Source organism: Pelodiscus sinensis, chromosome 2 (genome assembly GCF_052426305.1).
Source record: "Pelodiscus sinensis isolate ZL-2025 chromosome 2, ASM5242630v1, whole genome shotgun sequence".
Taxonomy (NCBI): domain Eukaryota; kingdom Metazoa; phylum Chordata; order Testudines; family Trionychidae; genus Pelodiscus; species Pelodiscus sinensis.
Genome location: NC_143053.1, coordinates 20,467,206 through 20,480,673, shown reverse-complemented (window position 1 = coordinate 20,480,673; position 13,468 = coordinate 20,467,206). Strand labels below are relative to the sequence as shown.

The window sequence follows — 13,468 nt, the reverse complement described above, 5'->3', positions numbered from 1 at the left end:
GAAACGTGTATATTTTTATAATGAATATCACGCCTCATGCCATATTGAAATTAAGCATAGCTACATTAATAACAGATTACTGAAAGGAAAAACAATAATATTTTCAAATACCATTATATATATGAAAATTAAACAATGCCACTTTATTCAGTGTTTGCTGCATTTATATTTAAGAGCATCCATGCCAGTATAGACGTTCTCAGGCGCAAGAAAGTTCTGATGGCCATTTTAACCATAGGGCTTTCTTGTGCAAGAAATTCATGTTGCCTGTCTTCACTGGCCTCTTCTGAAAGAGCTCTTGCACAAGAGGGCTTATTCCTGAGCGAGAGCGTCAAGAGTTATGGCACAAGAAGCCCGGAGTTTATACATTAGAACGTCAGTTTACTTGCGCAAGAACATGCAGCCAGTATAGACAAGCAGCAAGTTTTCTGCGCAAGAGCAGCTGCTTTTGCGCGAGATCATGCCAGTGTAGACACAGCCTGTGTAAGAGACAGTTCTTCCTGGGACCGTAACACTGTGTTGACTGGCCTTAGAGAGCCTCTATTTGAGCCTGTGGCAATGTATTGTCTGTCTCTCCTGTGCCAGAAGACTGCCAAGCTGAAGGTCTTATTGCTAGTGCCCTTGTATATGCAGGTTTTCAGAGAACAAGTGGCCCTATGCTGCTTCCACAATGTTTGTCTAAAGAGGTTTTACAGTATCACCCTAACCAAATAATGTACTTACCATTAAAAACAAGGAATTATCTGGCACCTTAAAGACACAGAAGTTAACTGCAGCCCATGAAATCTTATGCCCAAATAAACTTGTTAGTCTTTAAGGTAGCACAGGATTCCTTATTGTTTTTGATGAAACAGACTAACATAGCTACCTGGTACTTAACATTGTTCTTTCCTAAACCACATTCAAATGCTAGTGAACAGTTCTTCATACATTGGATCAAACAATACTTAAATCCCATGGTCACAAACCATGTTAACCCTAAATGTAGAAATTGTAAAATATGACCACCAGTGCTTGCAGGAGAGACACTGTCATTATAAAGGGTCTCGGATGAGTCTCTTTATTATTTTGAAATATTATTCCAGTGGAAGCTGGAATCTTTTGGCCAGCCTAGGTGGTGGCCAAAAGCTGAAGTCACTAAGAAACTGACAAAGAGCTGAAATCATTAGGTTTGGCCCAGAGCCAGACCCATCATGATAGGAGCAGTGGCAGGCGGACAGCGGGGCGGCTGGCAGGAGCAGGTCAACAGCAGGCTGGCTGGAGCAGCAGCAAGTGACCAGTGGGGTGGCCAGCAGGGCAGCAGGCCAGCCAGTGGGGTGGGTGGCAGGAGCAACAGCAGGTGGCCAGCGGGGCAGCTGGCAGGAGTAGCGGCAGGCAACCAGCTGGGCTGCTGGCAGGAGCAAGTGGACATCAGAAGCAGCACATGGGTGGCATTGCCTCATGCTCAATGAGTGAAGACATCAGGGTGATGTGTCTGGGTCTGCATTGACTAGACAGAGCTGTAAGTTGGATTTTTTAAATGGATTTGGACTAAAGACCTTTAGGCAAAAGACTTTACCCTGTAGACTCCGGGGCTGGTACCTTGCTTACAGGTTTCTTTCATGTTATGGGTTTTCTTTGTTTATGTGTGGTCCTGTGGGTTGACACTAGAGTACTATTGTTAAACAGACTGTTTCTATCTCCAACTCAGTGCTTGCAAGAGGGGAAGAATTGCCTCTAAAGGCGCCCAGTGGATAGGTTGGACTTTTCCCAGTTTACTGGGAGGGAGCTCGAGCCAGTTTTAGTCACTTTGTTGAAAGAACTTCCCAAGATACTGAACCTGGCCCTTCTGGTTGCCGACTGATGCAGAAGGGATATATTTATGACAGTGGTATCTTTTAATTATAGGTTAAAATACATTTGTAATTAGTGTATAGACATAATTAATATTCTTTGAGTGCTTGCTTATGTTCATTCCAATGTAAGTGTGGGCTTGCCCCAAGTACCTCTGGCAGAAAGTTTTCCTTAAGTGGTATCTGTTGGGTCAGCATTGCACAAAATCTTCAAAAGGTGAGCCTGGGAACTAATATTAATACCATGGCTAGAAATCAAAACACATGGATTTAACAGGAACACTTTTTAATGGTTTTTTGCAACAAATTGTAACACGTTGATTAACTTAAATTTCCTCTTCAAGCCCTTTATGCTTAAAAAAATAACTTTCAGTAGCCCAATTAATTACAAGTGACTGCCTCCAACAAGCCCTACCACTTTTGGTAATCAACCTCTCTTCATATGTATTTAGCTCAGACATTGTCCTGCCATCTCTGGAACTGACGCAAAACTCTGTGTAGCTAAAAATGTGTATCTTTCATGCAACAGAGGCTAGTACAACAAGCAATATTACCTAACCCGCCTTGCTCTCTCATAATCTAGGAACAGTAGAATTAAAAAAAACACTAAAAATTGTTACTGTTCTTCTCTTCGTTATTAAAAAATGTTCATGAAGTTTATCTGAATTCTGGTCTAGTTCAAAGGAAAATCCATAGTATAAATACTTGCTTTTAAGCCATCTCTTCTAGGGTTGTTTCCAGTATAACTGGGGGCTTGAGATCCTATGCCCTGAAGAACGGTGAACATAAGAACGGCCATCCTGGGTCAGACCAATGGTCCATATAGGCCAGTATTTTGTCTGCCAACAGTTGCCAATGCCAAGTGCCCCAGAGGAAGTGAACACAACAAGTAATCATCACATGATCCCTAGTCTGCCATCCATTTCCAGACAAACAGAGGCTAAGGACACCATTCCTACCTATCCTGGCTAATAGCCATTGATGGACCTAACCTCTGTGAATTTATCTAGTGGTTTTTTTTAACCCTGTTAAAGTCCTAGTCTTCACAACATCCTCTGTCAAGGAGTACCACAGATTGTGTGCTGGGTGAAGAAAAACTTCCTTTTCTTTGTTCTAAACCTGCTACCTATTAGTTTTATTTGGTGACCCCTAGTTCTTATATTATGGGAACAAGTAAATAACTTTTCCTTAAACACTTTTTCCATACTAGTCATGATTTTATAGACCTCTATCATATCCCCCCTTAGTCTCCTCTTTTCTAAGATGAAAAGTTCAAGTCTTTTTAATCTCCCGTCATATGGAACCTGTTCCAAAACCCTAATAATTTTTGTTGTCCTTCTTACAACCTTTTCCAATGCCAATATATCTTTTTTTGAGATGAGGTGACCACATATATATGCAGTATTCAAGATGTGAGCATATCCTGGTTTTATATAGAGGCAATAAGACATTCTCCATCTTATTCTCTAGCCCTTTTTTAATAATTTCTAATATTGTTTGCTTGACTGCCGCTGCACATTGAGTGGATGTTTTCAGACAACTATTCACAATGAGGCCAAGATCTCTCTCTTGAGTAGTTGTAGCTAAATTAGTCCCTATCATACTGTATGTATGTCAGGGGGGGCGTCCCTCACGGGGGTTGCGGCCCCCTTCTACTGGCCCGTGTCTTGGTCCCGGCCCTTCCCTCAGGGCATATACGGTACCCAAAATCCCAAAAGTCTCGGCCCTGCTCTCAGGGCATATACAGTACCCAGGCCTAGTTCTGGGGAAAAGCCTCTCCAGGCCTGAGTGACTCCCCAGGTGCGGCAAGAGGTAGTAGGGGGACCCGGCCCCTCCCTCTCCACCGGGTCCCGGCCCAGGGCCCTGTGGGCAGGGACTCTAGGTCCTGCCGGCTTGGTGGGGAATCCAGCCGCTATGCACCAAGCTGGATTAGGAAACCTCTGCCCTGGGCTGTTTCCTACCACCCTAGCACCCCCCTTTCCTAGCCTGTCCGTCTGTGCGGCGGTCCTTACCGGGGCTGGAGTTGGCAGGGTAGGTGTGCCCATTACTCTGCGGGGTCCCCCGCTAGCCTTCAGTTGAGTCCGAGATGCCGCAGGAACACTGGATTTGCAGCCTGGCTCCTCATGACCTCTAGCTGCTCCCCCCCTCTGCTGGGCCACTGCCTGCTTTATATACTGGCCCAGCAGGGAGCATGCCCAGCAGGACTGTAAGGGCGGGGCCCTTTCAGCCAGGTGGACCTGGGCTACTCTCAGCCCTTTAGTGTGGGGCTTGTTCGCCCCATCACAATGTATAGTTATTTTTTCCAATGTGCATTACTTTACATTTATCAACATTAAATTTCATTTGCCATTTTGTTGTCCAATCACTTAGTTTAGTGAGATCTTTTTGAAGTTGGACCCACAGATTCAGTAATCCCCCCCACATTGTAGAAGTTGGGTTTCCACTGTTTCTCCATTTTTGGTCTGTGGTGCTAAAGAAACATGCTCTGGTGGGTTCGTCTACATAGCAGGGCTAAAGTCGAATTAAGCAACACAACTTCAGCTACATTAATTGCGTAGGTGAAGTCAAAATAGCTTAACTCGGCTTTTGGTGCTGTGTAAACAGCAGGAAGTTGAAGGAAGAACACTCTTCCTTCAACTTCCCTCATTCCTTGTGAAATGAGGGTTACCATGAGTCAGAGTAAGAAGTCCTCCAGCGTGACATTATTTTGAAATAATGTGTAGACGTGCTTTTTGTTATTTTGGAATAACATTAGTTATTCTGAAACAATGCTGCTGTGTAGACATACCCTGGGGCTATGTCTACACTGTAGGCTTTTGCTCGCAGAGAGTATGCTAATGAAGTGCTCATTAGCATTTGTCATGCAGTCATTTGCATATTCTCTGCCATTGCTTTTTGCGCAAGAGTTTTTGTGCAAAAGCAAACAGCGTAGACAGGTCCGTTTCACACAAAAAAACCTCTTTTGTGCAAGATCCTTATACCTCCTTTCCCCCCCTGTAGTCCAACAGAATGTGATATGGGCTGTTTAAAGGAACACAAGCTGTTAGCTCTATGGTTTTTCATCTGTCTGAAAACTCCATCTTCAGCCAGTTACCTGTTGTGTATACTTAATGCAAAGAAGACCTGTCGCTGATTCAGTTACCATCATCATCGTCATTCTTATGCCTACTGAGTGTTATTTAGAAATCTTTCTTTCTGTCTGCTGTAGCCCCTTACGTTAAAACTTAGCATTACCAGAAGTATAATAGAAGGGTCTACAGGTGAGTCTACGCTTCCTTAGTAAATTTTACTAACACTGTACTAATTTCTTAGTGGTGTAGTACAGTGGATGCTCTTAATCAGAGATGACCTTTTTCCATAATGGAAGCTAACGGTGCTTTTGAGAGCCCCATAAAATGTTCTTCTAGTAAAATAAGCATGTGGAGTAAAGGTCTTTTGGAGAAAGAAAGCTGGCTGAAAGAATAATTGTGGATCCTAAGCCACAGGACAGGGGTAGGCAAGAAAGCCACGGGCTGGATCTTGCCCACCCAGCAGGAAGTACCGGCCCATGGACTCCTTGCCACTCCCCTGCCCCCAGGCCCAACAGGAAAGTGACTGTTCTGAGCAGCTCTGGCTCCCAGAGTGAACCTTACAAAGTACAAACAGGAGTCAAACAGGACTGTATCATCACCCCAACCATGTTTGCAGTCTTTAGTGCAGTCATTTTTGACCTAATTGCTGGGAAGCTCCCAGCTGGCATTGAAATCATCTACAGAATGCATGGAAAGCTGTTTAGGCTTAGCAGACTGAAAACTAAGAATAAGATTTTCACCACCTCTATCGTGGAACTTCAGACTGCTAATAACAATGCAGTTTTTGCCCACTCTGAGAAAGATCTTCAGGCTGTCTTGAATGTGTTTGCTGATGCTTATGCGTGTTTTGGTCTCACCCCCCAACATCAAGAAAACCAAAGTGCTCCATCAGCCCTCTCCAAATGAGGTACCATATGCCCATCTATTAAAATCAATGGAGACACCACTGGAGAACGTTGATCATTTTCCCTACTGTGGAAGTTATCTTTCATCCAGGGCAGATATTGATGTAGAAATCAAACATCATCTGAGCTGTGCCACTGCAGGGTTTTTGGAGATCATGACATGAACAGACACCAGACTTCTAGTCTATCAAGCTGTCATTGTATGAGTCTGAAGACTATTATATGGGTCTGAAACCTGGACAATCTACAGACATCACTTGAAAGTCCTTGAGCAGTATCACCAACGCTGCCTCTGCAAGATCACTGTGACGTAGTGGGGGTACTTGCTGGGCTGTGGTGACCCCTGCTGTCTGGAGCAAGACCCAGCAGGGAAAACCTCACTATGCAAAGGTAATGCCAAACTTGTTGAACCAGTGGCCAGACACCCCCCATGGAGAGGAACAAAGGAAGGTGGAATGCTGCCCTGGCTGGGGGGCAGGGCTGGAAGAGGTTAGTTAGTTCCTGGCTGGAAGGCAGGGAAGGAGCTGGGGAGGGGGCTGGGACTCCCCTATCTCAAGGGGGGCATTGAGGCCTCTTAGCCCCCAGTTCCTGTAACCAGATTACATCTGTGCTGCACTGTGCTGGAGGAGCAATAAACCACCCTCAATTCCACTGGCTGGTGCAGTCTGTTTGTGCCATTTCGGGCTGCAGGAGACGGGGAACCCCCAACGCGCCGTCACACCAACGCTGCCTCTGCAAGATCTTGAAGATCAAATGGAAGGACTGGTGCACTAACATCAGTGTTCTGGAAGAGGCAAAGACCACCAGTATTGAGACAATGATCATCCATCAGCATCTTCGCTGGACTGGTCACGTTGTTCGGATGCCAGACCATCACCTCCCAAAATAGGTCCAGTTTTCTCAGCTGAAAGGAGGATACCGTAATGTGGGAGGACAATGGAAGCATTATAAGGTCTTGCTAAAGGATAACGTAAAGAAGTGCAACATTGACATTGACACTTGGGAGACACTCGCCCAGTATCGCTCAAAATGGAGACAAGTCCTGGCTCCCTGCATTTTGAATTTGCCCACTGACATGCTGAGGAGCAGAAGAGGTGTAGGAGGAAGGGGAGAATGGCTTCTAGTCATGGTCAACAGCCTCCTGTTGTACCTGGAAACATCTGTCCTCATTGTAACAGAGCTTGTGGTTCAAGGATCAGCCTGATCAGCCACCTAAGGGTCCACAACTCCCAAGGAAGATGACCATACTCGGCAATGAGTGATCGCCCATCATCATCATCATGGGTCAAGAGTGCTGGGGCATTTGACTTTGCACTGGGATGAAGGCAGGAAGCTTTAGCTTGTCTGTGAGTTATGTAGAAAGGCTGAAAAGGGGCACTAAAAGGATTTGCTGAGGAAAGCTTACAGGTGCCAAAGCCAACCAGGGGCACCCAAGATGCACTGCCAGACTGGACTGATGCCCAGGATCTCTAGTGTCTCCCCTTGTTTTTCTCCTGTCATCACCCTGTAATAGGGTGACCAGGTGTCCTGTTTTTAAAGGTCTCCCGACTTTTTCTTAAAAATGGGCAAATTGTCCCCTATTTTGTGTCTCCCCCCACATGGCACTGCTGATGGCTGGCTGGATCCTTGCCCACCTGCTGTGAGGAAGGGAGTAGGAGATACCAGGGGCTGACAATGGGGTGAGTGTACAAGGCTGGTGGCAGGACAAAGATACAGCGCATGGGGCCAGCTGGTCCCCTCGCTAGTCCATCAACTCAGCCCTCGCTACATACTAGCTCTCAGCCAGCAGTGCCCTCACCCCTTCATCCCATTTCTAACTGGTACTGGCTGCAGATGTTGGTAAGTGTGGGCAGGGGCCAGATGGTGGCCGGTTACATGTCACCGGGACCAAATGTCATTCACCCAAGAGTTCTGAAAGAACTTAAATGGGAAATTGCGGAACTATTACCTGTGGTTTCTAACCTATCCCTTAAATCAGCTTCCCTACCTAATGACTGGAAGATCGCTAATGTGATGCCCATATTTAAAAAGGGCTCTAAAGGTGATCATGGCAATTAGAGCATATCTACACTGCCACCCTAGTTCGAACTAGGGTGGCTAATGTAGGCATTCGAACTTGCAAATGAAGCCTGGGATTTAAATATCCCGGGCTTCATTTGCATGTTCCCGGGCGCTGCCATTTTTAAATGCCCCGTAGTTCGAACTATCTGCCCGTGGCTACACGCAGCATGGACTAGGTAGTTTGAATTAAAGCTCCTAATTTGAGCTACCATTATTCCTCCTGCAATGATGTCTAATGGTAGTTCGTATTAGGAGCTTTAATTCGAAATATTGAGGTAGTGTGTGTTCATCTTCTAGATGACACTGGGTGAGGAAGTTGACTTTTGTGCATCATGCATGAAAACCTCTAACCCAACTGCTTTCCATATTATTTTATTTATGATACAAAAGTCAAACTTCCACAAATAGTTCTTTAGAACACAAAACAAAATGATTTTTTACATAAACAATTACATACAGCATTTATTATGTGCAGTACAAAATGTGTGCTGCTCGGATATAACAGAAATTGCATATGATATCATGATTTAAACAAGGTTAGTTACATGGACTAGTGCTGACAGTTACATTTTATTCAGAGCTTTGTGGTTATTTTCCAAGACACAGAAAACACTCTGTTGTGAAGTGCAATTTTTTCCTCCACAAGTTCACTTGTTTTGTGATTGCAAGGCTCATTCTTATTTCCACATTTACAGAACTGTTCTGAATTCGTCAAAAATGAAATTAGGCACATGTGCTTCCACAACCTAAAGAAAGAGAGAACAGTAACTCTTAAGCATTCCATAGCAATATTCAGCCCAGCCACAAACATAGCAAACAACACTGCCCGTAGATGCGACATATAGGTGTAAGTTGGTAGGTAGGGGTGTATGCCTGTGTATGTCTCCCCACTAAGTAAATGCTCAATGCGGACTAGAAGGCTTGATCTAAATAGACCAGGCAGGTCGGCTCAAGGTACATTATCTAGCTATGATAGATTCAGCTTACCTTAAGCAGGCTGATGGGAGCACATGCTCCCGTAGGCTTCCCTTACTCCTCGTAGAATGAGTGTACAAGACACTGGTGGGGGCTGCCCTCAGCGTTCGACTTGGTGGTCTACACTAGACCCACTAAATTGAACTCTAGAAGCTCGACCTCTGGAGGGTCAATTTTCTCTGTAGTGTAGACATGCCCACAGGGTTCTACTATACATATACCCAGATTTTTTCCTATAGATATCTGTTTGGCATATTGGTTTGGACACAGTGTCAGTGAACTGTAAATAGCTCTAGCTTAAATTAGAACAACTCCTGGAATGCACTAACTTATACCAGCTGTCTCGTCACTACAGTCATATACATCAGTGCAGCCAGGTGATGTAAAGTGACAAACAACAGGAGGGAATCTGGAGCAGAATATTTTCTATCTTTAGAACCCTGCCTGGATACAAAATTTGTGTTTGCATCTGTATCTGCAAAAATGAGCTGTGGATATATGTGGATATCTGCAAATCTGCAGGGTGCTAGATACAAAGTTTGTATCCACATCCATAGCCGCAAAAATGAGCTGTGGACAGCCACATTACCACTCACAGATGTGGATACGCACTAATACAAAGTGGATATCTATGGATTTGCAGGGCTCTTTCTTTTACTCAAAGGTATTGGTTAGCAATTTATAGCAAACGGTATTACATATTCAACTTGTATTCAGATGAAGAAGTGTATCATGTGATGAATAAATTATTAGAGTCATAGTAAACTGCTAAGTTAACTTTATAAGCCCAAATTGTCACAGCTGCCTTGCATGCAAAACTTTAGTTTATTGATATCAAGATATTGAGAAGGAGGCTTCATTGCTTTATGTAACATTTGTTACTGGAGAACTTGTTTTGCTAAAGATAGAAACCACCCAAACCCACACCTCTTGATTCAGAACCCAAAATATCACCAAAGTTATCCGCCCTCATTTCAAAGTGCAAAATATCCCAAGACCACCCCTCTCTGGGTTTTTTCAAAAAACAAACATCTCTCTGACAAACTCAATTTCTACAAGATTGTATGAGCAGAAAGTGAATTCTTGTCCCGAATTTTACAGGAAGGTTAAATAGTAGCTAAATGAACCTGCAGTGTGGGGATGACACGACAGAGATAGGAGCAATGGTATAAAGCAATGAGACTGACACACGCTGTCGCTAATCAAGCAATTTGTAGATTGTACAGACCGAAAGGATTTACAGTAACCTATTCACAGATTGTTTTTCCCCTTTTCTATGTCCTTTCAGAGGCCTTGTGCAGAGCACTGATGAGGACTTGATGCACTTATTTGGCAAGGCTAACTAGTCAGTTTCGACAGAGAGATGCCCTGGTTCTGAGTGAACAGATGTGGCGAAACTGCTAAGCATAATCCCCCCCTACGCATAATATAAAACAAACAAAAGGACGTTTTTCTTCACTCAGTGTACAGTCAACCTTAAGAACTCCTTGCCAGAGGATTTTGTGAAGACTACGACTTCAACAAGGTTCAAAAAAGAGCTAGATAAATTCAGTGATCTGCGCATATGTAGATCGTTCTGCGCATGTGCAGATCACCCGAACCCAGCTCTTCCAGGTTGCAATCTATTCGCCACGGGCGAGTAGATTGCATTATTTGTCGAGCCCTAGCTATTAGCCAAGATGGGTAGGAATGGTATCCCTAGTCTTTCTCTGGAAATGGATGATGGGGAGGGATCACGTGAGGATTACCTGTTGTACAGATGAAAACACACGTGAAGGCTAGTCCCCCAAAACAGGAAAAGCATCTATTGGTTAAACTAGAACAACTCTTGGGATGCACTAACTTATACCAGCTGTCTCCCAATTCCAGACTCCTACCACAGCTGATGCCAGTTTACAGTAATTGAGAACATGGTGTACTTTTTATGCTCTTCCAAGCACCATGCTGAATCCAAGTTTTCTTTCTTACCCTTCTTGGTAATTTTGTATAACGGACATAATCTTCCAGGAACATAAGGGCAGCCACTACATCAGCAGGCATTTCTGGTATCTTCTGGCTATAACAAACACAAATGAAATTCATGCAGCTAGACATTGTCTTTTTGACTAGACAAGACGCGTTTTGTTAGAAAATGCCAACCTCCCAAGTAGGGAAGTAATAGGATACCTGTTGTCTATATCAGAGCCCACAGTGGCAGCCAGCTCCCAGGAGCAAGGCCAGCTCCTTGTAGGGTGGCAGCCAGCTCCCAGGAGCAAGGCCAGCAGGAAAGCAGGCTTGTGGTTCCCAGGGAGCCAGCTGCTGCCCAGTGCTGCAGACTTTGCAATATAAAGTTTATAATGTAGAGCCTGCACTGCAGCTGGCTCTCTGAGGGCGTGTCTAGACTACATCCCTCTTTCGGCAGAGGGATGTAAATGAAATACTTCGAAAGTGCAAATGAAGCCGGGATTTAAATATCCCGCACTTCATTTGCATAATCATGTAATGGTGCTCTTTCGAAAAAGTGCTATTTCGAAATTGAAACGGCAGTCTAGATGCGGTTCTTTTGAAAATGGGGTGTGTCAAGAGGCCGCCCGTCCGGGCCACCGCCTCTCCTGTTGCCCCTAGGCCGCGCTCAGGATACCACTTGACTCTGGGTCACCGGGCGGAGTGGGGGGTCCGGGCCCGCCCTCTCTCCGGACCCCAACCCAGGGCCCTGACACTGAGAGGTGCCCTCTCAGTGGTAGCAGGGGGGGCCGGTACCCCAAAACGCCCCTGCTCTCGGGTTACACAGCCCGCCCTGGGTCTTGCTCCACTCCGCCGACCCTCACTGCTCCGGGTACCCGCCTGTCTCTGCGGGCTCCCCGCTGCCTTGGCTGCCTCCTTGCCTGGCTCCCGTGGCTCGTTCCTCCCCCGCTCGGGCCCCTCCTCCGGCTGGCTTGGCTGCCGCAGGTCTCACCCCCGCTGCCGCTGGCTCCTGCCCCGCCGCCGCTGGCTCCTGCTCCGCCGCCGCGGGCTCCTGCCCCGCTGCCGCTGGCTCCTGCTCCGCCGCCGCTGGCTCCTGCCCCGCTGCCGCTGGCTCCTGCCCAGTCGGGTCCGCTGGCCTCGCCGGTTCCGCCCCCTTTCCCCTGGCCTCCCCGGCTCCTTTTATCCCCCCTCCCCTTGCCGTCCCTGGCGTTGCGCTCCCGACGTCATCACCGGCGCGCCCCGGCGCCGCGTGATGACGTGTCCCTCCGCCCCCGCTCGGGCCTGCCGCGCTGATTGCCGGCTCCGCGGCGGCCCCGTCTGCCTCGCTCAAGTGGCGGGGTTGCTCCACCCCGTCACACACCTCCCCCCTTTGCAAAGTTCCTACACCCCCCCGGCTGCTCGTCACCCGGCAACCGTGAGAGGCAGTCTGCATTCCCATTGTCCTTGCCGGGCCTGTGTTTGACTTCGAAACGAAAAGGTTGTAAACTTAAATACCACCGCATTATCCGCGCGTTATTGTCCTTCATGGTCTGCATCCACTTCAGGGGTTCGTGGTCCGTCACCAGCGTGAAGGCATTGCCTGTAAGGAAATAGCGCAGAGAGTCTATGGCCCATTTGACGGCTAACGCTTCCTTTTCAATCACTGCGTAGTTTTTTTCCCTAGGGAACAGCTTGCGGCTCAGGTAGGCTACGGGGTACTCCGTGCCCTCTTCCTCCTGCGCGAGAACCGCTCCGAGCCCCACTTCGGAGGCATCGGTTTGTAATATGAACGGTTTTTCGAAATCAGGTGGCCGTAACACTGGCCCTGACATCAGGCACTGGCGGAGCGCCTCAAAGGCCCGCACCCCTTGGGGCGTCCACACCACCCTTTGAGGGCGATCTTTCTTTGTAAGGTCTGTTAGCGGGGCCGCCAGTGAGGCAAAGTGGTTTATAAACCGCCGGTAATACCCCGCGAGGCCTAAAAACTGGCAGACTTGTCGCTTGGTGTGGGGCCGAGGGTAGTCTCTAATGGCTTGTACCTTGTCCAGCAGTGGTTTTAACCGCCCCCTCCCCACCGTGTATCCCAGGTACGATACTTCCCTGTTTCCGAATTGGCACTTCTTGGGGTTTGCCGTGAGTCCTGCCCGTTGGAGCGCCCGCAGGACAGCTTCCAGCTGTTGCAGATGGTCCTCCCAAGTCCTACTAAAGACGACAATGTCGTCTATATATGCCGTGGCGTATTCGCGGTGGTCTTCTAATATCTCGTCCATCATCCGCTGGAATGTAGCTGCCGCGCCGTGCAGCCCGAATGGCATGGTGACGAATTGGAAAAGCCCAAACGGGGTAGCGAACGCTGTCTTCTCTCGGGCTGCCGGTGCTAAGGGTATTTGCCAATACCCCTTTGTGAGGTCGATTGTCGACAAATACTCTGCCTGCCCCAACCGTTCCAGCAGCTCGTCTACTCTGGGCATGGGGTACGCGTCAAACTTAGACACGGCGTTCAGCTTACGGAAGTCAATGCAGAAACGTGTCGCTCCGTCCTTTTTTGGCACTAGCACGATGGGGCTCCGCCACTCACTCCGCGATTTCTCCACTACTCCCCACCGTGTCATGTCCTGCAGTTCCCTTTGGACTGTGTCCCACAACTTCCGGGGGATGGGGCGCAAGGGGTCTCGAACCTTTTTTCCCGGCTCCGTGGTGA

The 13,468-nt window shown here is 47.2% G+C and overlaps 1 protein-coding gene across 2 annotated transcripts in view; it reads right to left on the bottom strand.

Annotated features, from left to right (window-relative positions):
- Positions 1-8,225: 8,225 nt before the first annotated feature.
- WASHC5 (WASH complex subunit 5) overlaps positions 8,226-13,468 on the bottom strand; it is a 44,631-nt gene continuing 39,388 nt past the window's right edge. For both annotated transcript variants that reach the window (XM_075920151.2, XM_075920150.2), the window contains exons 28-29: positions 10,813-10,900; positions 8,226-8,615 (exon numbers count right to left, since the gene is read on the bottom strand). In XM_075920151.2, the coding sequence (XP_075776266.1) occupies positions 8,559-8,615; positions 10,813-10,900 (145 nt within the window). In that variant the 3' untranslated portion in view covers positions 8,226-8,558. The remainder of the gene's footprint in view (positions 8,616-10,812; positions 10,901-13,468) is intronic.